The 24174-nt window shown below is 42.3% G+C and overlaps 1 protein-coding gene across 1 annotated transcript in view; it reads right to left on the bottom strand.

Annotated features, from left to right (window-relative positions):
- Positions 1–24174, bottom strand: part of LOC126474021 (UNC93-like protein) — a 422847-nt gene that overhangs the window by 31521 nt on the left and 367152 nt on the right. Inside the window, exon 5 of the mRNA XM_050101426.1 lies at positions 14349–14511. Coding sequence (XP_049957383.1) covers positions 14349–14511 — 163 coding nt within the window. The remainder of the gene's footprint in view (positions 1–14348; positions 14512–24174) is intronic.

The raw sequence follows: 24174 nt of genomic DNA, 5'->3' as shown, positions 1-24174 counted from the left end.
ACAGGTCTGAAACCGGTTGGTCAAATAAAATAGCAACTGGGAATTTAGAGTACTGAAGGTGTTTTGAATCGACATTTTATAACTGGAGCGTGTTTGTGATGTTAAACACGTTCGCGGGAATCGATGAAGAGTTACGCGATCCATCTACACTTTCACTTAATTTCTTCCATTTAATTTGTATTAGACTCTAGTGCGTGTAGTGCATGTTTTTTAGCAACGCCATCTGCATGCTAGTTTTGTGGTTCTGTGTGAACTGGTAAGAACAAGTGGTAGGGGGAAACTGATCACGATTTACGGTGTGGCCGTCCCAAAGGGGAAATTCCTAGTGCAGCAGGGGTTCATGGGCCAACAGTCAACATCTCCGGCCGAGTGATGCATTTGCAGGCACCGGGATGACGATGTATGCTGGGTAAGCGAGATGAGCGAGGGAGTAGTGCCTGTGGATACAGGGCTTTCTCAAGAATTGGAGACACAGACGATGCTTGTTTCTCTGCCGGGTCATATAATGTTTATCAGAGAACGCCCGTAGCTGTTGAAAACACGACAGCAATTCATCTCTAAAATGGTGAGTTGCTGGAGTGATGACTGAAAATTTTTCCATCGAGATAGTATCTCTCTATGTTGTGAGAGAATCAGTAGCCATTTTGGGCTACGGTTTGATTTCTGTTTTTAGAAAGCAGAAGGAGCCATTCTGGCACCGAACCTGGGAAAAGATTTGAGAGCCCGCTTCTTCGTATGTGGGAGCGTAGACCATTGGTATATTCTGAAAGTTTCCGTAGGTAGGAAATGCCTCTTTGATATTAAACGTTCCTTTCGACAGAAGTTCGCCCTGAACTTAGAAAATTAGGTACTGATGAGCTGCGGGACACTGGAATCAAGGAACGTCAGGGTTCTGCCACTGTTTGGACTCATCCGGTTGCTGTGATACCCGTCTTGCAGCTGCAGCTTTCGGCATAAAACTGCAGCACGGCATTTCGAGAGTTAGATGACGTATAGGCGCGACTGAACCAGAGTTGCATTCAATCTGTAATCGCCGTTCCAAACGTGTGACTGTTCACCTTGCTCGCCAGTGATTTATCTGGCGAAAGTATGCTGTATGAGACTATGTATAATCTGTGGTCAGGTTCCTGTAACTTCTCACAAAACAAGCTGCTAATGGTTATTCTGTGGCTGTCTCTCACATCCAACACGGTATCATCCATATGGTCGTCCTTTACCAGTTCGGCCTTGCCACACTCATACCTGCATCATACTTATTAGCTATATCAATGTTCATAAGTGATATGATCTCAGTACTACGTCAGATTTTCAGATATGATGTTATTGTACCTTGTTGATTTCATGTGAATACACGCAGAGGAAATACATGTCGTAATTCCACTGGACCTGAGTTTAAGTATTTGGAAATGCGTATCTCATTTCATTTTAGGTATTGTTAATGCTGAACATGTTTCATCTCGACAAATGGCACAGAAATGAAAGAAACTTGTGTTAAATTCATTTTTGCGGCCTTATTGTCTATAGTTCCTTCATAATTATTAAAAGTATGTTAATTCCGTCTTGGCAACTGCAGGAAAAAGCATGTTTTCGCCGCACCCACAAACTCACGATTAAAATCTTGAACTGCACCACTACACCTTTATTTCTCTCAGACATCAAATACATACACGACAACACAGTTCAACGGCGTAAAGCACATACGACGAATCGCAGAAGAAGAGTTTAGATCAAAGAAAACACTAACGGCGAAGTTAAAAACACTACACAAAATCCGCGAATCGTATGTGGCCAGATAGAGACAAACAGTAGTAACGCTGTATTGTTGTGTATTTTGAATCAAAAAATGCATAGATCTACAAAACAAATGAGGATAGGCGGGAATCAACGGAAATAACTCAAAAATGTGCAAGCAGATGTTGTTTTCTGATGTGAATGGAAACCAGCGTAAAATATCGTAAGCTCAACATGTTCTGTAACGAAGTGTGTTTCGATCTATGAAGAAAGTCAGTTTAAGATTCTTTCATTAAGCTGTTGACGTTCTATTTTAATAAAGGGAAACGCGTTTGACGAGTCAAACACGCATTTCATTATAGTTGAAAGATGGAATTAAAATACCTTCATTAAATTTGTGTTAGCCTCGAAAATGTAAGACATCGTAGCAGACAGTTTTTATAAACAAAGTAGCGAACCTGGCAATGCTTCGCAGTCGCTAAATATAGAATGTATTGGATTGGATGTGCATCCTAATCTCCTTCTCGCTCCTCTTTCTATCATTCTCCTTCTCTCCCCTCCCTTTTCCCACCTCCTCTTCCTCCCTCTTTCTCTGTTCATCACCCTTCCCCCGCTCCCTGTACATCTCTTATCCCACACTCTCTCTATCCATTTTCTTCTCCATCTCTAGGTCCATACCCTTCTTCCCCTTCTTTATGCCCATTTCCTTCCACTTTCTCTTCATTCTCCGCCTCCCCACTGTCTATGGCCTCATTAATTGTTGTTGGAAACTGAATCTTGATTAGGAACAGAAGTCAAAATGAATGGGTTAATCGCCTGGAATCATTTGTACACGGAGTACGAGACGGATCTTTTCAGCTGCTGAATCTGTGAGGTTAGTGGCTTGTAATGACAGTGTTTGGCATGGTTTTAATCTATGAACGGTAAGATTATGAAGTTAGCCATAAAGAAAATTTCACTGTTAAAAATGACTGCACATTTTCACTGCACAGCTTAGCATACTCTTTCTCGCAGCCGGAGTAACAGAAAGTGGAAGTCCTATTCGATTTGCCTCCAAACGTTGTCTACGTTCTTCGTGAGCCTCAGTGAACTGACAGTCATGTAGCTGACTTGTGTTGCGCGTTCACCCAACGATGTCGCGGCTACTTACTGGTGGCACTTTCTCCAGAGAAATGGACTAAAAACTGAAATCAACAGAATGTTTGCAACACACTGAATTACTACGAGCGGACATCAGTTCAATCTTTGAATACACCAAAGATACGATCACCACCGATTACACCGAGCGAGGTGGCGCAGTGGCTGGCACACTGGACTCGCATTTGGAAGGATCAATCCCGTGTCCGGCCATCCTGATTTAGGTTTCACATGACTTTCCTAAACTGCTACAGGAAAATGCCGGTAAGATTTCTTCGAAAGGGCATGACCGACAATCTTTCCTAATCCGGTGAGACCGATGACCTCGATGACTGGTCTCCTCCCCCAAAACAACCCAACCCAACCACCGATTACATACGTTTAGCCGTCTGTTTTGTCAACGTTCCTAATTATTTTGTCCGTAAGTTCCAACTGAGTGAGTCGAACTCGACAGTATCCGTTGTTTCGGAATCTCAATGGCAGGCTCTTGATAAATTCTTGTTTGATTTGCTTCCAAACGCTGTCTACGCTCTTCGGCAGTTGCAGTGAATCGATGATCACGTAGCTGACTTGCGTTTCGCGTATGCCGACCGATATGTCGACGCCTCAGTGGTGACATTTTTTCCAAAAGGTAATCCACAAACTGAAATCATTTCAATGTTTGCAGCACACCAAATACCCACGAACTGACGTCACTCTAATCTTTGCAACACACCAAAGATAAGATCACCACCAATAACACACTGAAATATCGCTTTAAAATGTATTATCTCTCTCAAAATATCAATATTCAATGCAGAATTTGTTACTGTTATAAAACATGAGACATCATAACTGTCAAACTGCACGTCACATCTTTTTCATGAAAACATGTATCGGCAGAACTGTCAAACCGATCTTTATATTTCTTTCACCGAGGTTTTCATACAAAAATACCAGACCTTCCCAGTGGATTTTCCAAAAATGTTGCTTTCGTACAAACCTTGTCCTGGCAAATCTGTCGATTTGTTCTCAAATGGTGATCTTTCATACAGACAACAAAGGATTTTTGTTTATATAGATACTTTCAGAAGACCAATACATGATGGAGTAATGGATAATTCCAAACATCGACCAGATAATCTATCATGATCCCCCCATGTGAAACGGAGGCCGCCATAAAATTTTAGTAGATGAACCCAGCTTGTTTTAAGAGCCGCAAATGAAATCGATTAATGACGCCTGTAATGATTTGTTTGTTTAATGGTTTCCCTTGTGATCAGATGACTGCCCGATAACTGGACTTTTATTCACTGAACATTTCCATTAAATCTGTCTCTGTATTACAAACGTTAAGTTCCCATACATTTTGACATTGCTGAAGATCAGTACCTCGTGTGTTTTCCTGCTTTATGGATTCCAAATGGCATGCTTAAGGATGTCAGAATGAATAAGGTGTAAAAGGCCATTGATGCTGTAATACCTATGTAAGTCACGTATTGATGGTAAGAATGGACTCAGTAAATCTTCCGTATGAGCCAAATGGGAAATATTTCACTCAGGGAGGAGACGTGACCTTATTCCGTTCCTGTGCGTTGAAAAGAATGGCTCCTCAGGCTGAAATCGACCCGGTGCTTCCTAATTTATCTGTCACAGCAGCGCCTGCAAATCTGTCGCAATGGGTTCCGCAAAGCGATTTTCTCCTTTTAAGATCTTTTCTGGTCGGCTACAACCTCCTAAATGGGCCGCAATTAAATCTAGCAAGATATATGCCGGTAAACACATGTTGCACGGCTTGTACGGTTCGATTTGCACAGACCTCGGCTTAAAACAGTTTTCTGGCGAGACCTCATATCATTGAAAATTTTAGCAGCATTGCAAAAATTTCTTTAACTGAAATGTGCAATGGAATAAAGTAAACGACAGGGACAAGTAATTCTCTTATGTGTTGTTAAGTTTGTATTTCCTCGCGAATCGGCTTGTTTCATCCACTTTCCCTGAAAGAAAACTGCTTATTTAGAGTATCTTTCATATGTAGTTGCGGACAGTTTCATTAAACAATACCACCCATTCGTGAGGTGCGTAACTATGATGTAGATCTGTTAAAAATGTTCTGTTGATTGACACTATGGTATCCACATAGTGGCTTGTATTGCTTGTTACAGCAGTAGTGTAATGCGGATTCTGTCGATTGTGAGTGAACGGCCGAAACTTGTTTATAAACTTAATTACAATCAGAAAGCAGCTTACGTCAGATACATAACTGTAGATATGACATGTTTGAAATGGTACGATTATTAATTAAGCATAAAATGTATTATAGAGGAAAGGAGTGCAAACTATTTCATTGCAAGTCGAACATGTGAATAAGCTAATGAGACGCTTACACAAGTGATGAAAACTCAGTTAGTACCTCCCATTTCAGTTATGGACTGAAATTTTTTTTAGCAGAAGTAATGAGATACTGAAACGGGGAAAATGTGCAAACTACTACATTATGTGAGGTGAAATTGTGAGTATATATCGTTACTGAAGTATATAATTTCATAACTTGGCATTAGAGTGGCGTATTAATGAGGTTTTTTGTTGTTAGAAGTGAATGTTGTTTATAAGTATATGAACTCTCATTGTGCACTGGTTGAAGCAGGCAACGGATCTCTTGATGATTGTAAGCTCCAGCCTTGGACTGACGAGCAGATTTACTCATCCAACGCCGGCCGCGGTGGTCTAGCGGTTCTAGGCGCTCAGTTCGGATCCGCGCGACTGTTACGGTCGCAGGTTCGAATCCTGCCTCGGGCATGGATGTGTGTGATGTCCTTAGGTTGGTTATGTTTAAGTAGTTCTAAGTTCTAGGGGACTGATGACCGTAGATGTGAAGTCCCATAGTGCTGAGAGCCATTTGAACCATTTTTTTACCCATCCAACCCTACAGTGAACAGCATATTAATGTCACTTTTCTTTCAGTTGCTGAAAGAATTGTCAAAAATGACAGTAGCGGTAAATAACAGTTTGGCCAAGACTTGACGGCAAGACCTATCAGGTTTATAGTGCAGCCACTGAACAGCTAAACGACAATGACGAAACGCTGTTGGGATCGCGAGAAGAAAATACGTGGGTCATACACTAATTTAACAAAGGCGTAACCGACGAACACCACAACGTACAATGTAAGGAACTGAAACTTTTCGGCTATTGAAATCCTTGCGAGGAGAGGTAGCCATCTGTTCCATTAATTTTTAGCCTAACACGATGTCTAAATTGTGATGTCGTGTCCGTTCTAAGAAAGTACTTTTGAAGAAGATCATTCTGTGATCATATTTTTATTTCTAAAACACGTAAAACCGCCCAAAACACTCTCTCATATGAAGAAAACAATACGACGATAGTTTTATGAACCGTGCGAGTATTTTCTTGTGGGTGGAAAAGTTTACAATTGTCCTCAAATATGCAACCAACGAGCACCGCTCCGCGTGTCCAGAATCAGTATCGGTACCGGCGTTGCAAGGTTGTATCGATTCATTTATTTATGGATACCGGCGACGAATTTGCCAAACAATCTCTGAACAATTTTGAGTTATTGTTGAAACCATTCAGTCTGTCATTCAAATGGAACTACCGTAAGGCTTGTTCGAGTTGGATTGTCATAGAGTTAACTGTTCATCTCAAGGAACACAGATTTCGCAGCTGCATTAAGCTCAAATATCGTTTCCGACACGAAGGTGATGCACCTGAGAATATGATTTTCGCTTTTAATAAAGCGTGAATACATCATATTGAGTCGTAATCCAGGCGTCATAGTATACAGTGGAGACAATCTGCATCTCCTGTCCATAAGAAACTGAAAACCTAACCATCGACTGGTTTTTTCGAGTGCTCGTATTAGGCTTTTTGTGAATTTGTGGAGGGACAACTCGCTATTAACAGCCGATACTGCTCAGACATACCGAGCGAGGTGGCGAGGTCGTTAGCACGTTAGACTCGCACTCCAGAAGACGACGGTTCAAATCCCCGTCTGACCATTTTCCGTGATTTCCCTAAGTCGCTGCAGGCCAATTCCGGCTCTGCTTCTTTCAAAAGGGCACGCCCTGGTATCCTTCCCATCCTTTCGTCGCAATACGAGCTTGTGATCCGTCTCTTATGACCTCGCTGTCCTAGGGAACACTTAATCCTGCTTCTACTACTTAGACATGACTGAGTACAAAGTCAAGCAAGTACTGGGGAAGAAATGTCGGGCTTTGCAGAGAACGTGGGATTCTTCTTCAAGACAACGTTCGACCTGATACTGCACATGCCTCTTCGTGTTATAAGCCAATAATTAGAAAGTTGTTTTTAATACGCTCCTCTCATTTTGCATACATGTATGGCATTGTTCTAATGATTTATGTTTATATTACTGTGATTATTTTACTGAAAGTTGCCAATATGTAACTATGCGAGGGCGTGCTGTATTTTTTTACGTGAAAACCCCTAAAGCTTCATAATTCAAACAAACTGATTTAACATTCTATATCGTTAGTCTTCATGTTTACATACTTTGTTCTCATCATTGTTACCCTGGCGACGAACACATTTCTTCCAACGAGAGACCAAATCATTTTAGACTTTGTTGACGGAGCAACAACCTCACCTCTGATTGCACACCTTCATCACTATCAAAAAGAAGTCCTCGAAGGTGTCTTTTAAGTTTTGGAAACAAATCGGATGGGGCCAAACCGCGACTGTATGGAAGATTGTTGATGACAGGGAACGCAAGGCGTCGATTTATTACAGATGTCGCAACACTCGTGTGTTGTCTGGAATTGTAATTCTGAAGGATAAGTTGCTCTATATGTGGACGAACTCTTCAAATTCGTACTTTCAAATTTCTGTGGCTTTCACAGGCTCTAACATTGTTACGTTACATAACGCTACGTTACACACTACAATTCGGAGCCCTCTAGCGCGAGAGCGAAGCAGGAAAGCCGGTCCAGTAATACACGTGACATGTAATAGGTCAAGCGATATTGAGAACAGAATAAAATATTCGGAGATATTACTTTTCAGCACTCTCTCGTAATTATAGCATAAACTGCATACGTTTTGCGATATTTTGTGGTAATATCCTTCATTTATGAAGGTAATGACACCTGCTTAACTGTGTAATAAGCCAATACTGAGTAAATAGTTTGTAATACGCTTCTCGTACTTCACATGAATGTATGATATAGTTGTAACGATTTATGATTTTCTAAGTGTAGTAGGCTTCCGAAGATGACATTAATTTGTCGAAACCAGTTAAGTGCAATGAAATACTGAAATCGTGCAGCTGACGATTGAATTTCGCTGTGAAAAAAAGATTCTTCGCCGAATAGGTAAAATGACTCGTAGGAAAATAGGACAAATGCATAAATGGTATTGTAGATTTCATGGAACAGTAGACAAAAATTTCCACTGATTTGCCAAATCCATTTCATAATACAGCAAACTGTCTCATTACTTATTAAATGATCCTCCAACAAAAAGAATGTCTCCTTCACATCATCGTTACGTGTTTAAGTGAAAAGTTTTGTAACCATGCTTTCTTTACTTGAATGACGGGAGCCTAAAAGAGAGATCGTAACTGACGCAAAAAGTATCGTACATTTGGTCTACAGTGTCAGCAATGAACAGTTATGTCTCCTCCTCTTCCGCATGCCCCTCGATGGACTGCGTAGAGGGGACGCACGTTTGCCACCTTCAGAGTGAGAACGTTGTTTGTAGAAGACGAGTGACACCGTTTAGAAGCAACGTGTTACGAACAGTTTAGTGCGTAGGTTATATAGAAGAAAGACTGGAGAAACACCAAGAAAGCCATCTCGTATCTCATTTGAGCGATTGACGACAGCTTTCAAAAACTAGTAAATCTGGGCGGGTAGACGTGGATTTGGGTGGTGTTGCTTCGAATATCTTCACTGAGATAAGCTCTCTGACCTATGGTTAGATGCCGACTGAACATGGCTTATAAATTTCTAGTGCTGGATATAATGAGACTGGCATTAGATCGTCTGTGACAGAGTTGTAAATCGCTTTTTCAAATTCGATTTAGTTCCTCAGCCCTAAGCCCAATCGAATCCCATTGACATGAAACCCGACGGTACGTCTCGAAGATCGTGCTCAAGGAGATGTAGACAGCTCTGAGTAGAGCCTATAGACTGTTTATCTGTTCGTTGATGTACTTCCGCCAAATTGTTCATTCCACCAGATCCCAAAATTTTTTCAGCAGGTGGTGTCTTTCAGTTTATTTAAATATTGCTCGCTTTCTCTTCATGTGTGATACTAATCTATACGTATTTACGTAGCTACTAAGCCAATTAACACCAATAATCTGCTTCCGCATATTCTAAACTTTCGTTGGGTCGTACAGGTACCTCTGTTTTTCAGTCTCGAGTCACAGTAAGTACCCTGTGTACCTCAAAACACTTACTAATAATCTATCAGGTCAGGTTTTTCAACATCGGTTCAAGTGTCCTTTACTTGTCGTGGCTGGCTGGGAGGGGGGAAGATGGACGGGGGGAGGGGAGAGCTAAGAGGGAGGGTGAACAATGCCACAGCCCATGGCGACAAGTTCTATATTAATGAAGAAGTGTGAGAATAATTTGGAAATATAAATCACTCATAAAAGTTGGTGTCTTACTGGAAATAGTCTACTGTATTCTGTAACAGATGACAGATGCAGCACCTTAGGTGAGTCTTTCAAAGTAACAAAAGTTAACATTGACAGTGTTGTCAACTCAGTTTTTATCTTGCGCCTACACAATACTTGAAAAGTACTTACGTCAGCTTCAGAGCCACTGCAGAAGCTAAGAACCTTAAGAATTACAAATAAACATAAATGTCAGAATAAAAAGGCCTTACAGTTCCTACATAGCAAGAGTTACTAAAGGCAGTGTTGTCAAGAGCCACTGCAGAAGCTAAGAACCTTAAGAGTTACAAATAAACATAAATGTCAGAATAAAAAGGCCTTACAGTTCCTACACAGCAAAAGTTACTAATGACAGTGTTGTCAACTCAGTTTTTATCGTGCGCCTTCACAATACTTGAAGAGTACTTGCGTCAGCTTCAGAGCCACTGCAGAAGATAAGAACTTCAAGAGTTACAAATAAACGTAAATGTCAGAGTATGAATAAATAACAGTTCCTACACAGCAACCTTTGCCCAACAAAAAACAAGTTCTAATAAATAAATAAATAAGGAACACGTAAAATATGCTCTGGCCGTCACATGCCATAGTCTTTTGAATGCAGACATTGTTATTAAGCAGCTTTCACACGACGTGGAAAGATGCATGCATCCGTTCTCCATCACTCCCTCTCCTTTGAATCTGCCTTTAATGCTTTTGCATTCCTCTTATCCTTGCCACGACCCTCTAAGTTAACTCCTTGTGCTGTTAATTCTCTTAAGTTTTCTCTATTTCGCGCTTACTTCCCTGTGTTGAAACCATCATCAATAATACTAATATTAAGATAATACCGAAAAAACCTTTCCAATCTTGCTTTGGAGCTTAAGTAACTAAAGTGCACTGGATGAACTGTTTCTCCAGTTTCGTCATATTTCACATTGCTTGCGTTTAAACAACTGTATTTAAGATTTGGCTGCTACTTTTCACTAAAAACAAAAGAAAGTTCTTTCAAAACTGCTTGTTTCGAGCCATAAATCGTGATCCTCTCATTTCGGAAAGCACAACTCCTCGATATCCGACCACAGCCGTTCTTCCCTTAAGTACTACATTTACACTAAAGAGGGCCTGGCCATTTGTACAGTAGTTATTTCGACAATAAAGCATTTACATGTAAGTCACTTGCTGTCCTGCGACCTTCCTCTTCTCACAGCAGAAGGTCGGACATAACTACTAACTATAGACTACTCAACTAGTGGTTGTAGCTATAGGTCTCGCTCCCGTCTCCTCAAGGAACTTGAAAATGATAAGAGATTTTGGTTAAGTACTATGTACGTGACATAACTTAATTCTGGTTGACGTAATTAATTTTGGAGTGTAAATGAAAATGTATTGCACTGTAAACATTTCACTTCTGTTTCAATGAATGTTGCTTTGGTCTTAAGGCTGTATTCAGGTGGAAAATATGTACGAGTAAGTGTGGTATGTGAAGATGAGACGTCATGGATAAATGACATCGTGAGAAAGGTAAAAAGGTTGAGTATGTCTGGAAATGGAAGAAGGGGTACAGGGGAGGCGCATGGGCTGGTAAAATCCCTCGAGCCTTCCCTACTACCTATCCTGTGTTAACCTCTTTACGTCTAATGAGTGGCATTTTCTACATGTACAGATTCAGGAAGTTCTTCGTCAGTTTTAAGCCTTTCTTTAAGGGAGGTAGGACGTCAAACGGGCCGACTTGGAGCAGGAGAGGCATCACAAGACATTTTAATTTCCAGTGTCTATACTTTTACAAATAAATTCACAAACTTTGCCAGCATCACCACGAAGGATTCAGGATTCACACTCATTGCAGTGGAACTTCGAAAACAGATTCTTCGATGCATTTTGCACAACACACATACCATGCTTACTGGTGTATGAAACTCTAGAATTTATTTAATTTATGAAAAAACGAATGAGCTGCTATATTTTAAAGTTCGTGTTTAGAAAAAACACAAATTTTATAGTTAATTACCTCAATTTTTACAACAGTTTTTAATAGATTTGGAAAATTCTAGAGTTTCACACACCTTTAACTATGGTTTGTATGCTGTGCAAAATTCATCGAAGAATCTCTCTTACTTATGAAGAAAAGTGTACCTATAGCAACAAATGATGTCATTAGTAAGTGAAAAAAATGATGAAATTTCAGATGTAAAAAAAAATTACTTCGTTATGTTTTCGAGCTTCCACTGCTATGAGTGTGAATTCTGAATCCTTCCTGGTCATGCTTCAAAGTTTTATTAATTTATTTGTAAAAATATAGACAGTGGAAATTAAAATGTCCTGTGGTGCCTCTCCTGCTTCAAGTCGGCCCGTTTGACGTCCTACCCCCCCCCCCCCCCCCCCTAATAGCAGTAACCTCACACTGTTGCAGAACGTTTTCTACACTTGAGATAATTTGCTGTGTCCATTGCTTCAGTCATCTGAAGTGCCTATCTCACGGGCAATAAAATCTACATACCACATGTCCACGATTTTCTTCTTTCGCTAGTCATTTATATGATTTCCTTTTCCAACTCTGCATCATCAATTTCGACATAGTATACTACCGTAAGGTGGCAGATAGAATGAATGCCAATTTCGCACCTTACATGAGAGATTTTATATGTCATAATAAGTGGATGAAAATGGCACCTGACATTCTTTGGCGATAGTGAGCAGATTTGCCTATCAAAACGTACAGCAGGTAATGCTAAGGGATGACACTCGATTCGATGGTATTAACACACCGTTGCAGTCGAAGCTGGGAATGAGCGGGAAGGCCGGGAGTGGCGAGTGGTCGCGGTTAGTGCGACGGTTGTCGACTCTATGTCTAGTGTGGACGTGGCGTCGATAAGGTTACTGGCTTTTGGGTCTGAATAGAGGTGTCTGATTCGAGACGTTATAGAAATTCTATCAGTTCTGTTGCCTCTATTTTGCCGGTGTGGAAGCAAGAATGTGCCTCGGTACCGGTAGCATCAATCATGTTAAGACCTATCATACACCTTTGTTCAGCGGTGGATGCCATTCACACTCCACTAAAACGGTGATCCAGTAACCCGGCCATATTGCCTAAGTTATTCGTCGTTACTACTGTTGACTGTTCCTATCAGACGCTTTAGAAATTCTCTTCCGTTTCTGCCGCTGTGTGCTGTTTGGTTCATATCAGTGTTAACATTCGTGCCCAATGTATTAGAAAAGAATTATTGCTGCCTTGTGGTTGACTCCTGGGTTTGTTTGAATCAATAATCAGCACGTCCCATACCACTCGCGATGCACGTCATGCAACCAATGTAACTTAAATTTGCATTTGTGTAATTTGTTTATCGAATTTTCTATAAGATTTTAGTTAATTAGTTCAATAACTATTTTATACCTTAAATTATGTAGGACTTGTCCCGCGATGTTTTTTTTCGGTTCAGGTCAATTAATGAGTTAGTTATTTGTGAAGGTCAACCTTACCCTTTCTTTACCTGCCTCAGCTGTAGGGAGGGGTTTAATTCCTCAAGCTAGCTTTAGGCCAGCGCTGGTCCCATCCCTTTGCTCTTGTATACAGATTATATAGCTTAGAGAGTAACTTGTTGTAGTGGAGCTTATTAAGTGGATTTTACATGGCCAATCTGATCCCAAATTGATTGTATGATGAATTGTTCAGGGTGAAACAGAGTTGTGTTAGAAGCTTGAATTCATTGTGCTATTTCCATGATTTAATGTGTATTCCTCTTTTAATGGGTGCTACATTCATCGTCTCATTTAGTGTTTAAGTAAGTCCACTGAAATATTACTCTCAAATTAAACTAACTGATCCGGCTTCCTGTAACACGTGAATTTGCTTAGTTCTCCGTGTTCTACGATTTATCTCTTCGAGAAGTGTTACAGCGCTATAATGTATACCAATCAAATCTGAAGCAAGTTGTTCGCCAGTTTAACTGGTTATTTCCTAATTTCGGTAGAATTTAAATTTTCTAAATTGGCAAGCCTTAATCTGTTTCCTATAAATTATTGCCAGTATAGCTGTGACCTACCTAATCAATTGCAACACGTAATTGTTGGCGTTTTAACTGGTTGTGTTGCAATAAATGCAAACTTGAAGTGAAGCTTGTGGGTGATTCATATTCCCCGATTCCTCATCTTCAGTAGTGCTGGAATTAAATTATTATTCAAAGTTTGTGTTAAGTTTTTTCGGTGAGTTACTGGGAGAAATGAAAAGGTGCTTCAGTGCTCACGCCCCCCTCGTCATCCATTCACATATCGAAACGTTGCTATACGCTTTTCTTGCTTTCATAGCGCCACATTTGCATGTGGTGGGCAAAATTTGAAGTACTTTTTTCCAGCGTAAATCGAATGGAATACTGACCAAGTTTCGCAGCCATGCGATAATTACAGCCCATGTGCGTAGCTCTATATGTACTTTAATTATAACAAACCTGTACTTTCTCGCCGTGGCAAGTGCCCGCAGTGCCACCAGTAGTATTCATCCTCGCGGTCAGCAGTGGTTTCAGTGTTTTAGCTCATCAGTGTGTATTATAGAAATAACACGGAACGGTAACAGAGTTCCTTCTTCCATAATGGAAAAAAAATCATGGACGTTGAGATAGTGCCTAGCGGTTCTAGGCGCTTCAGTCTGGAACCGCGCGACCGCTACGGTCGCAGGTTCGAATCCTGCATCGGGCACGGATGTGTGTGATATCCTTAGGTTAGTTAGGGTTAAGTAGTTCTAAGTTCTAGGGGACTGATGGCCTCAAATGTTAAGTCCCATAGTGCTCAGAGCCATTTGAACCATCTGAGATACTGCCCGAGTAAAGGATACTGGAAGTTTAATGAGAAGTTTGCTACTGGAACTCACAGCGGTGAAATCAGCGCCTATGAACGCCTGCTCGAAGCCGAGGAATATGATGATGGGCAGCATGAGCAGCTGGTCGCGCTCCTTGAGCAGCTTCAGCGTGATGGCGAGCAGCCCGAAGCCGGACAGGCCGGTTCCCGAGCCCTGCCGCTGGCCCTCCTTGTACCTGCAGACAGCGAGAGCACGTCACACTCCGTAGTCTTCTGCTGGCATCACTCACCGAAAGGGAAAAGTAACTGCAAAGAAACTAAAAAATTTTAAGAGTGAGACCCAACCGAGCACACAAAAAAGTCAACTGAACAACTACGATCGTGAAGCAGGATGTAAGAGGCCTGTTCAAAAAACTCAGGATCTCTGTCCACAAAACTTTTCTGGGCTTACGTTCTACTTATTCTGCATGATCTCCTTCGAAATACTCTCCTCCACAATTTATATACCACTCCCAAAGCCGTTTCCACTTCCTGAAGCTGTCTTGGTACGCCTCTTGCTGGATCGCGCGAAGCGCCATCTGCAAATTTTCTTTTGTCTCGGCTCTCATTGCAAATATTCGTCTTTTCAACACGGTTTTCATTGAAACTTCCTGGCAGATTAAAACTGTGTACCGGACCGAGACTCGAACTCGGAACCTTTGCCTGTCGCGGGTTAGTGCTCTACCAACTGAGCTACTCAAGCACGACTCACCCCTGTCCTCAAAGCTTCACTTCTGCCAGTACCTCGTCTCCTACCTTCCAAACTTTACAGACGCTCTCCTGCTGTGGAAACATCCCCCAGGCTGTGGCTAAGCCATGTCTCCGCAATATCCTTTCTTTCAGGAGTGCTAGTTCTGCAAGGTTCGCAGGAGAGCTTCTGTAAAGTTTGGAAGGTAGGAGACGAAATACTGGCAGTAGTAAAGCTGTGGGGACCGTGCTTGGGTAGCTCAGTTGATCTTCCGATACCACCTACCCTGGCTCACCGCATGTTGGCGGTTTTGGGATCCTTTGTTAATACGGGCATGTTATTTAAGATTCGTTACGAGTCCCTAATCCTCCCGAGGAGCAGCGGGGGTTTATGCCTTTGTCATGTTCAGAACAGAGTGAAGGCCTTGTTCGTCAGCTGTCACCTGCAACTGTGGCGACGAACTCCGACGTGCGTCACAAGTCTCTTACTGGAAGCCTTATGACCAATCTCACTCGCACCCCCTGTGATGATATCGAACATCCCAGCACCTTTCTTCTCCATTAGCCAAATCTTTCATGAATTAAGCTACATCCGCACCGCACTACTACCCACACGCTTGATGATGACGACGGCGATATATGCTGCCATGCAAATGATCAGGACGCCGAATGTGATTGAAAGCAAACACCCCACTACAAAGTGGCGCGCTGTGTGGCAGGCAGTGCATGCCACCACCCTTGATACTGATGTGCAGTCTGCATGGTACGTAACTGTTAATGGGAAACAGTTGTGCCAGTCCCGCCTACATCACATCCACCCAGCTGATTCACCCTTGTGTGCCACATGCCAAGTGATTGTCACGGATGAATATCGTTTCGAATGCCGGTCGGCAAAGGACGTTTGGTATTAGGTGCGTCAGATATTGGCTTTTCTGACACGCACGACAGGATAACTACCCGATCACTTCTTTTCCCCGATAAGATTTATTTCCCAAGAGCAAAAACGAACTCTGTGTCCTGGATCAGCGGCCACGCTGTTCGTTACCTATTCGGTAATGGCGAAAAGACAGTACCCGATTTTTGGTATTACCTCAACGAACGACATTGTGCGATCGTCAAGAACCCTAAATACAGGCAATATTTTTCTAATTTTCTTTGGAGCGCATTCCATAATCCGCCTCGCAGCTGGATTATCGATGACATGAGAAGATAGCCATAGCACCTCTTCCCAGTTCCTTTTTTTATGATACTGAACAAACAACGGAAACAAAGCAGCAACGAGACGACAGTCATCGAAAAATTCGCAGCGGGCTATAGTATAGAGCATCCTTTGTCGTAATGGGACGACTTTCTATTGTTCTGTTTATGTAGCCGAAGAGGAACGGCCTTCCTTTTATCCATTTGTATAAAAATAAAATTTAAAAAAAAGTTGGTAGAGCACTTGCCCACGATAGGCAAGGTCCCGAGTTCGAGTCTCGGTCCGGCACACAGTTTTAATCTTCCCGGAAGTTTCATATCAGCGCACACTCCGCCGCAGAGTGAAAATCTCATTCACGGTTTTCATTTTTGGACATAAAAGGAAAGTCAGCACGGGCTAGGCCTGGAGGAGGGTGAGGCAGCACAATGATTTCGTTTTTCGTGTAACAGTCACGCACCACTGGGATGAATATGCTAGTGCGTTATCGTGATGCAAGGGCCATGAATTGTCTCGCCACTTTTCACGTCGTTTCCTTGCCACATTTTCTCGTCGGTGTCGCAACATGTCCCGATAGTACCATCGATTAACAGTTTGTCCCTGTGGCACGAATTCATGATGAACTAATCCTTTAAAGTCAAAGAAAACTATCGGTACGACTTTGACATTTGACCTGACCTGACTGGCTTTTATTGGAGAACCTTTCCCGACTCATTGTGAAGATTGAACCTTGATCTCAACATCATAACAGTAGACCTACGTCTAATTACCAGTACGACTGTCTTAAGGAAGATCTAGTTCTCATTTGGGCGACCCGAAAGCTCTTCACAGATTACGACGCGACGGTGTTTCTGCTCTTGTTTCATGAGACGTGCGACGAAGTTGGCGGCAACATAATGCATTCCAAGATGCTGTGTCTGGATGACATAATCCCACTGATATGTATTCTGTTGGTTAAAATGGTTCAAGTGGCTCTAAGCACTATGGGACATCTGAGGTCATCAGTCCCATAAACTTAGAACTACTTAAATCTAACTAATCTAAGGACATCACACACATCCATGCCTGAGGCAGGATACGAACCTGCGACCGTAGCAGCAACGCTGTTCCGGACTGAAGCGCCTAGAACCGCTCGGCCACAGCGGCCGGACAATCTCTTGGGGAGTCAGTCTTCGATGGTACTCTCAGTTTCGTTGACGTTCCTGACATTAGCGGTGTAGGGAGACGACGAAGGGCTTCATGAACGAGGGTCGTATTTAACGACCGTCTGACCATTTTTAGACCATGTGAACCATTCATAACGTCGACTACGGCTTCCGCACTCATCACTGTCGACTTCCTGCATCATTTGGCGTGTCTGTAAAGTTTTTCTTGAGTTTCACGCATAATTCAATGCAGACGTGTTGCTCATCTAGCTCTGTCATCTCGACATTCTCAAACTGTGTGACACAGCGTTCTACTCAATACAGCACTGAACAATGTCTAACAGACATACAACAATGAAACATTCGGCAGTTACACATTAAACACAGGCGTATGCAGGGATGTCAATCACATTTCGGTTCAACACATAATTGGCGCGAAATTACGAATGTTCCGGAATTTTTTAACAGACCTCGTACAAAACATTTGCTGTTTTTACAAATTAAGATTCACACAAAGGTTCACAAAATCGACTTAGACAGCACAATACAGTGGAAAACTGAAGAACGGAACTGGCTTTCGCATGCTGTGTGACTGCCGAGTAACATAGCTCGATAAAACATGGCCCATAAATAGAAAGGACTGATACAGCATACTACAAAAGCTAACCGAACGAAATACGCAGTGGGAAATGACGGAAGACAATAATTTCACTGAAACCACGATTTGTTATGGTCGTGTGGACACCGAAGAAGGCGGGATATACGTAGTTTAGAAAAGGGTGTGTTGTCGTCACGGAGGGCAGTGCATGCTCTGCAAAGCGCTCCCATGCTGACCCCAAGGTTCGTAAGGAGATCTACATACATACTCCGCAAACAGACGTACGGTGGACGGCGGTGGGTACCTTGCGCTGCTACTAGTCGTTTCCTTTCCTGTTCGACTCACAAAGGCAACGAGGGAGAAACGACTGTGCTTAAGTCTCTGTACGAGCCTTAATTTGTCTCATCTTATTTTCGAGGTCCTTATGCGAAATGAACTTTGGTGGCAGTAGAACCGGTTTGCAGTCGGCCTCAAATGCATGTTCTCTATATATTCGCAATAGTGCCTCGCGAAAAAAGCGTCGTCTTCCCTCCAGGGATTTCCATTTCATTCACGAAGCGTTCCCGTAATACCTTCGTGTTGATCGAGCCTACAGGTAACAAAGCTAGGGTAGCACACCTCTGAATTGCTTCAGTGTCTTACTTTAATCCGACCTGGTAAGGATCCCAAATTCTCGAGCAGTGCTCTTGTTGTTGGGCGTCCTATTCCGCCAGCAGTGCGGTTGCCACCCGCTGGATGGTCATTGGTGCATTGGACGTGCTACAGTACGTCCCCCGGACGCATCCCAGATGAGATTTAACTCGGGGGAACGGGCAGTAGCTCCAGGTGCTGGTCCATCTGTGCAGTGATGAGGTCGCGAATTGTCATCCGTAGAAATGAAGTTCCGGTCAAATGCACCCATGAAAAGACCCGCGTTGGAAAGGAGTACAGTCTTAAGATGTATTGGAAATGTTCGTTGATGATATTCGTGCTCCGACTAACTAGCGGTAATATTGTCTGATGAGGAACATTACCTAAAAAAAAAAATCTATCCTACTGCACTGTATTCACACCGAGTGTGTATCAATGATACCGTTCAGTTCAAATGGTTATATGCTCCGCGACGCGTACGAGCACAGGTACACGTAGTTGGACACCAACGGATATCCGTGTACAAATTATGGCTACAGCCCATGTACGGCGTTTTTCCCGTAAAGTTTTCAGTTTACGTAAGCTTAATAGTTCGAACCGGTACAATAACTGTCTAACGCGGCAAAGAATATTTATGCATGCTGCGCGCTGTTATTAATCTATGTCGTTGCACAATTATAAATTTCATAAACACACAACATTAAATGGGCTGAAAGGAATGTCACGCAGTAAATCCATTTTATACTGGTTTATTCTATACTATTCACGTCCTGTTATTGTATTAATGAAGTAACTTTTCCGTGAGCTGGGTGGAATTAGTTACGTTTCCGTCAAAGAGTTTGTAAGAAGATGTAGATTTCATTTGCTACTTTAACGAAACGTCAGTACCTTCTCACAATTAAATACTAATTTTCACTTCCTATGTCGGTAAATTGCTAACAGTCTATTACTTTAGGGTAAAGTTCAGTCTTTCCTGTATGATATAAGACAAGTCCAGATCATTTCCTCTCTTGGGTTTACGTAGTGATATACACAAGGTTGCTGATCTACCTATTTCAAGATTAATGATTCCTAGCAGATCGAAAAATTTCCAAAGATGCACAAAAACCATCTAGTCGCGCCTACGTGCAAGAGCATACGTTGAGATACGACTTGATCCAGCAAGCGCTACCAGCTCATGAACAGTGCATGACGTTTTTCTTCTGTATTACGCAGTGTCCTCAAAGAGTACTCACAAAGAGTATTCTGTGAGTTCACTCGTTCTATTCCATGACCTATAAGTACACAACTTTGCGATCTAATATTATTTTAATTTGAAACTAATAGATTCTAATTCATTTCTTTCCCTCTTCAAAACATTAAATCAGCTTATACTGGATTTCTTTTCTATGTACTTCCTACTATTTAAGTGATGCTATTCCAGTGGCACTTGAAATTTCTATCTTGGATTCTGGGGCTTATATTAGGTTTTGAGTACTATTTTATATTTTCAATTTTCTGTCCAAAGGAAGCGGCGTTTACGCCCAAAGGAAACGGCGTTAGAAGTCTCACAACAACATCTTCGTTCAAAGTTTTCGAGGGTGGTACGCCATTTCAGCATTTTGCCCACAACACCCTAACACGTAGAGCTTCAAAACGATCATGTTCGACAATATTAATGGATATATTAAGTGTTCCTCTCGCTGCCGTTTCAGGGTAGGTCTAGAAGCACTTCTGTTCTCATCCGAGAAAAGCACACCACCTCACCCCTCCTTCGTCGAGCCAGTATGATATAACCGTGGCGTCTGTAAGTCTGGCTGGCGTGGCACTCCGTTGGCGCCAATACTTGGGTTTGCCGATACAAATCGAGGCGTGTGTTGATGGTTTGGCGGACGCTGGTGCGGACCGTTATCTGGAGGGGACGCGGCTGGTTGGTTGTTGGTTTTGGGGGGCTCCTCCTGTCTGGTACGGGCCTCGAGAAACCGCTAGTGGATAAATCGGTCGGAGACTAGCCTTGGTGGCTGGATTAAGTATTGAAAGCTGCGACTTGCGAGAAGAGCAATGGATATCGCGTGCAACCTGGTCGGCTAATTCCCGGCCTACTCTGCAAGCTTAAATGCTATCGTACCGCCAATACGGACTGTGGGCAATAACATCCCGGCCTGGAATCCTGGGAGCCACGGTTCCTTCACACCTAAGTGGAGATAATTGTTCTTTGTCGGTGAGTATGCCCTACTCATTACATTAGCAGGAGTTGATATTTCAGCCTTTTAATTTTTAGGTGATTTTAAGGAGTGTTAAGCTTGCAGCCTTTTATTGTAAAAACACCACGTCTTTGTTAATATGGAATTAGACCCGTTATATTAAAGCTTCTCCGAGTGATTGTGTGTATGGTCATCAGTTAGTGTAATTGATGTAAATTTTTGTTCTACGGGATAGTCAGTGCGAGTGTACAAGCATTCTCTGTTATAAACCGAGTGTTCTTGTTTCCCGGTAGTAGTGCAGAGACGCGTTTTTCTTCTCCTGTGCCGGCCGTTGTGGCCGAGCGGTTCTAGACGCTTCAATCTGGAGCCGCGGTACTGCTACGGTCGCAGGTTCGAATCCAGCCTCGGCCATGGATGTGCGTGATGTCCTTAGGTTAGTTAGGTTTAAGTAGTTATAAGTGTAGGGGACAGATGACCTCAGATGTTAAGTCCCATAGTGCTCAGAGCCATTTGAACCATCTTCTGCTGCAGCGACACTTCCGTCGTCGCACGACGTCTAGATTGACCCGAAGTCTGGTGTCCCTACCAGAGCACAATCTTGGTTCAAGTTAAGTTGATCGTTTGATAAGTGCCACGGCAGAGTGTCACCAATTAATTAGGAGCTCTTAATGTACCCAATTTATGAATTCAGTAAGCACATTAGCGTTGAAGCGTGTTCTGCAAGACTGAACTTTCTCCTCACCATACCTGCTCTTTAACTACTCGTTAAACCTCGCACCCTTATTGCTACTTCTGGAGCGTGTTAAATTTTAATGCTTTTTCCTTTGATCCACAGTCATCAGCTAACTGCAATCATTGTAAAACATGCCTGCTTTTTGCCTGTTGGCTGTGACAGGCGCCTCCTGTATTTGCCAGCTTATCTTGAATTTTGGGGGATTGTATATTCATTTAAGGTCATTGTCAACGTTTCTGCTGGTGTGTACCTGTAGGGAGTCACGTTTCAATTGTTTGCCTTCCCGCCATTTGAACTGTATGTCTTCCCAGCTTATCTTGTAATTCGGGAGATTGTATATTTAAGGGTAACCATTAATGTTTCTGCCGGTGTGTGCCAACTGTGTGTCACTTTTAAACTGCATGCATTCCCAGGTTTGCTTGTATTTCGGGAGATACTATATTGTATTGCTTAAGAGATTTTATTAAGGCTTATACATTGATAATGGCTTTCCAACAGCGTCAGCCACTGGCGTGGCTTGTTATCCTTTCTGTATTTGGGATGAGCCCTATTCATTTGTTTAACTTAATATCCATGCTTAGTACATTTAGTGGCAGTCATTTGTAATTCACTTTACTGACGATACTCCGTTTGCTGAACCCGCTCGCAGTCACACCTAGTTGGTGTGACTTGTTACTTGTATATGAGAACTGTATATTCCTGGTTTCAAGCTCTGTTCTTAATGGTGTAAACTATTAAAGTTTGCTGTTACTGAATTGATCCTGTTCAGGTTCTTTAAATTATTGTGAGCGTTGTTATTCATGTAACAAGGCTCATCAACTGTAATTATAATAATTGTTATTAAGCACTAAAGTGTCTGCCACGAAACAACAAACGGCGAAATATATGGGTCTATCTCCCATGTGTTTTTCCTTAAAATTATCCCTTGTTGTGAGGTATCAGTGATCTTGGTTCCGTTGCAATCGTGTCGGCGATATCCTGGTGACAACGGAACATGACGTACTGGTCATCGGGCACAGAGACCGCCATCATGCAGGCCCCGTGTCTCTGTGGAGAGTGAGAGAGCGTGTCTTGCAGTCCTGTTAAATGTGGCTCCAATTACCCCCTCTATTTGACGTGGATCCCTTCTTGCCTGCTGCTCAATGGAGCGCTTATCTGCTGCAGTAGTTGAAAGTGGTCGACCACCTCTTCTCCTTCGGGCAGCAGCCCCTGCGGTTCAGAGCGCTCCTCGTACACGTAAAACTTTACTGTGAGGAATACCAAACTCTTGGACTACACTCGCCGCACGTCATCCTTCTTCCAGTTTCCCGATTATTCTGCGTCATGTGAAATCAACCAAACGTTTTCTGCGAACGATGTTGTAATGTACAACACCACTACAGTGTACTGTAACTGCTCTCTGACTGACGCAAGCTTCCGCTTCCAGTTTCTTCAAAAGCGCAGTATTACGGAGCGAGCCTCTCTGGGCGCTATAGTCACGTTCACCTCAAGCCGTGTGACGTCCAATTTTCTGTGTACGACTGGGAGACCTCTCGCAACATGCTCCAGCACTTTCACTCACTTGAAAAGAGTAGTTAATGTGTTACGTTACAAAATGCATCTCGTCTTTAACTTCTGTAGAGCAGTGTAATACCAAAAACGAGGTAAGAAGAGATTAGGGGAACCACCTGCCGCAACTGCTGTGATTTAAATCATACCAAGGACTGCTGAAATGTTGTAGTGAAATCCCTACTTTAGATACTGTAATTACGCTCTTAAGAGTTTTCCCCTCCAGAATGGAGCTACCATAAGCACCGCATCTTTCTGTCACAGGCGTGTGTGTCCTTTTACCAGGTGTCTTCAAAATTCGCGCTTCTAATATTGCATGCAAGATCACTGTGTATTTTTAGCTTGTGCGCTCAAATTCAGTCAGGCGGTCTATTCGCACTGTGTTGTCAGACATCATGAAAGATATAACGTTCGTTCGAGAGGATATCATTGCAGACTGAACATCAGTCTGGTGTCGAGACTCTTATATTGAAAAGCAACCAGCCAGATATTCAAGCTACTAGATTTATTGATACTACGGCTAACGTAATTTATTTGACGAAGCGGGAATTTGAGCGTCATTCCACTAGAATGCTAGTTCCGATATAGTCATTATGTGTTTGTGAACCACTCCATTTTCATTTCTGTCGACATGTAATCTACAATCTTACCGTGCATGGCAGATGAGAGAATGAGATGGCTAACTTACAGGCGTCTATGCGCAAGTCAGTATTAAGGAAACATTTTGTTCCACGTGGCTGTTGAACCTATAGAGCCACGAACTTATTACGCTGATACCACTCATTCTTCCTTATCTGCAACGAAGTATTCTGTAATACTGGTGGTAGATATTCTGTTGGGAACGTTACATACTTTTTGACATTGAGTGTCCATAAAATGAAGTATTATACGAAGAGCCGACTGTTCTCCACTACATATTTAAACTGCGTAGATGCTAACAACCCATTTCGTTAAGTGTAATATTATTTATCAGTAGAAGTAGACACCATACTGGCGCAACGTGTACGTTAATAACAACAATAGCAATAATAATAGTAATAGTAATAACAATAACAATAATAACATCTTGCACTAGAATACTGCGACAACCTTAATTTCGGCTAGAATCACGTCAGATGTAACTGTCGCAGTATGTGGAGGT

Source organism: Schistocerca serialis, chromosome 4 (assembly GCF_023864345.2).
Source record: "Schistocerca serialis cubense isolate TAMUIC-IGC-003099 chromosome 4, iqSchSeri2.2, whole genome shotgun sequence".
Lineage (NCBI taxonomy): Eukaryota > Metazoa > Arthropoda > Insecta > Orthoptera > Acrididae > Schistocerca > Schistocerca serialis.
This window is presented reverse-complemented; position numbering and strand designations above follow the sequence as displayed.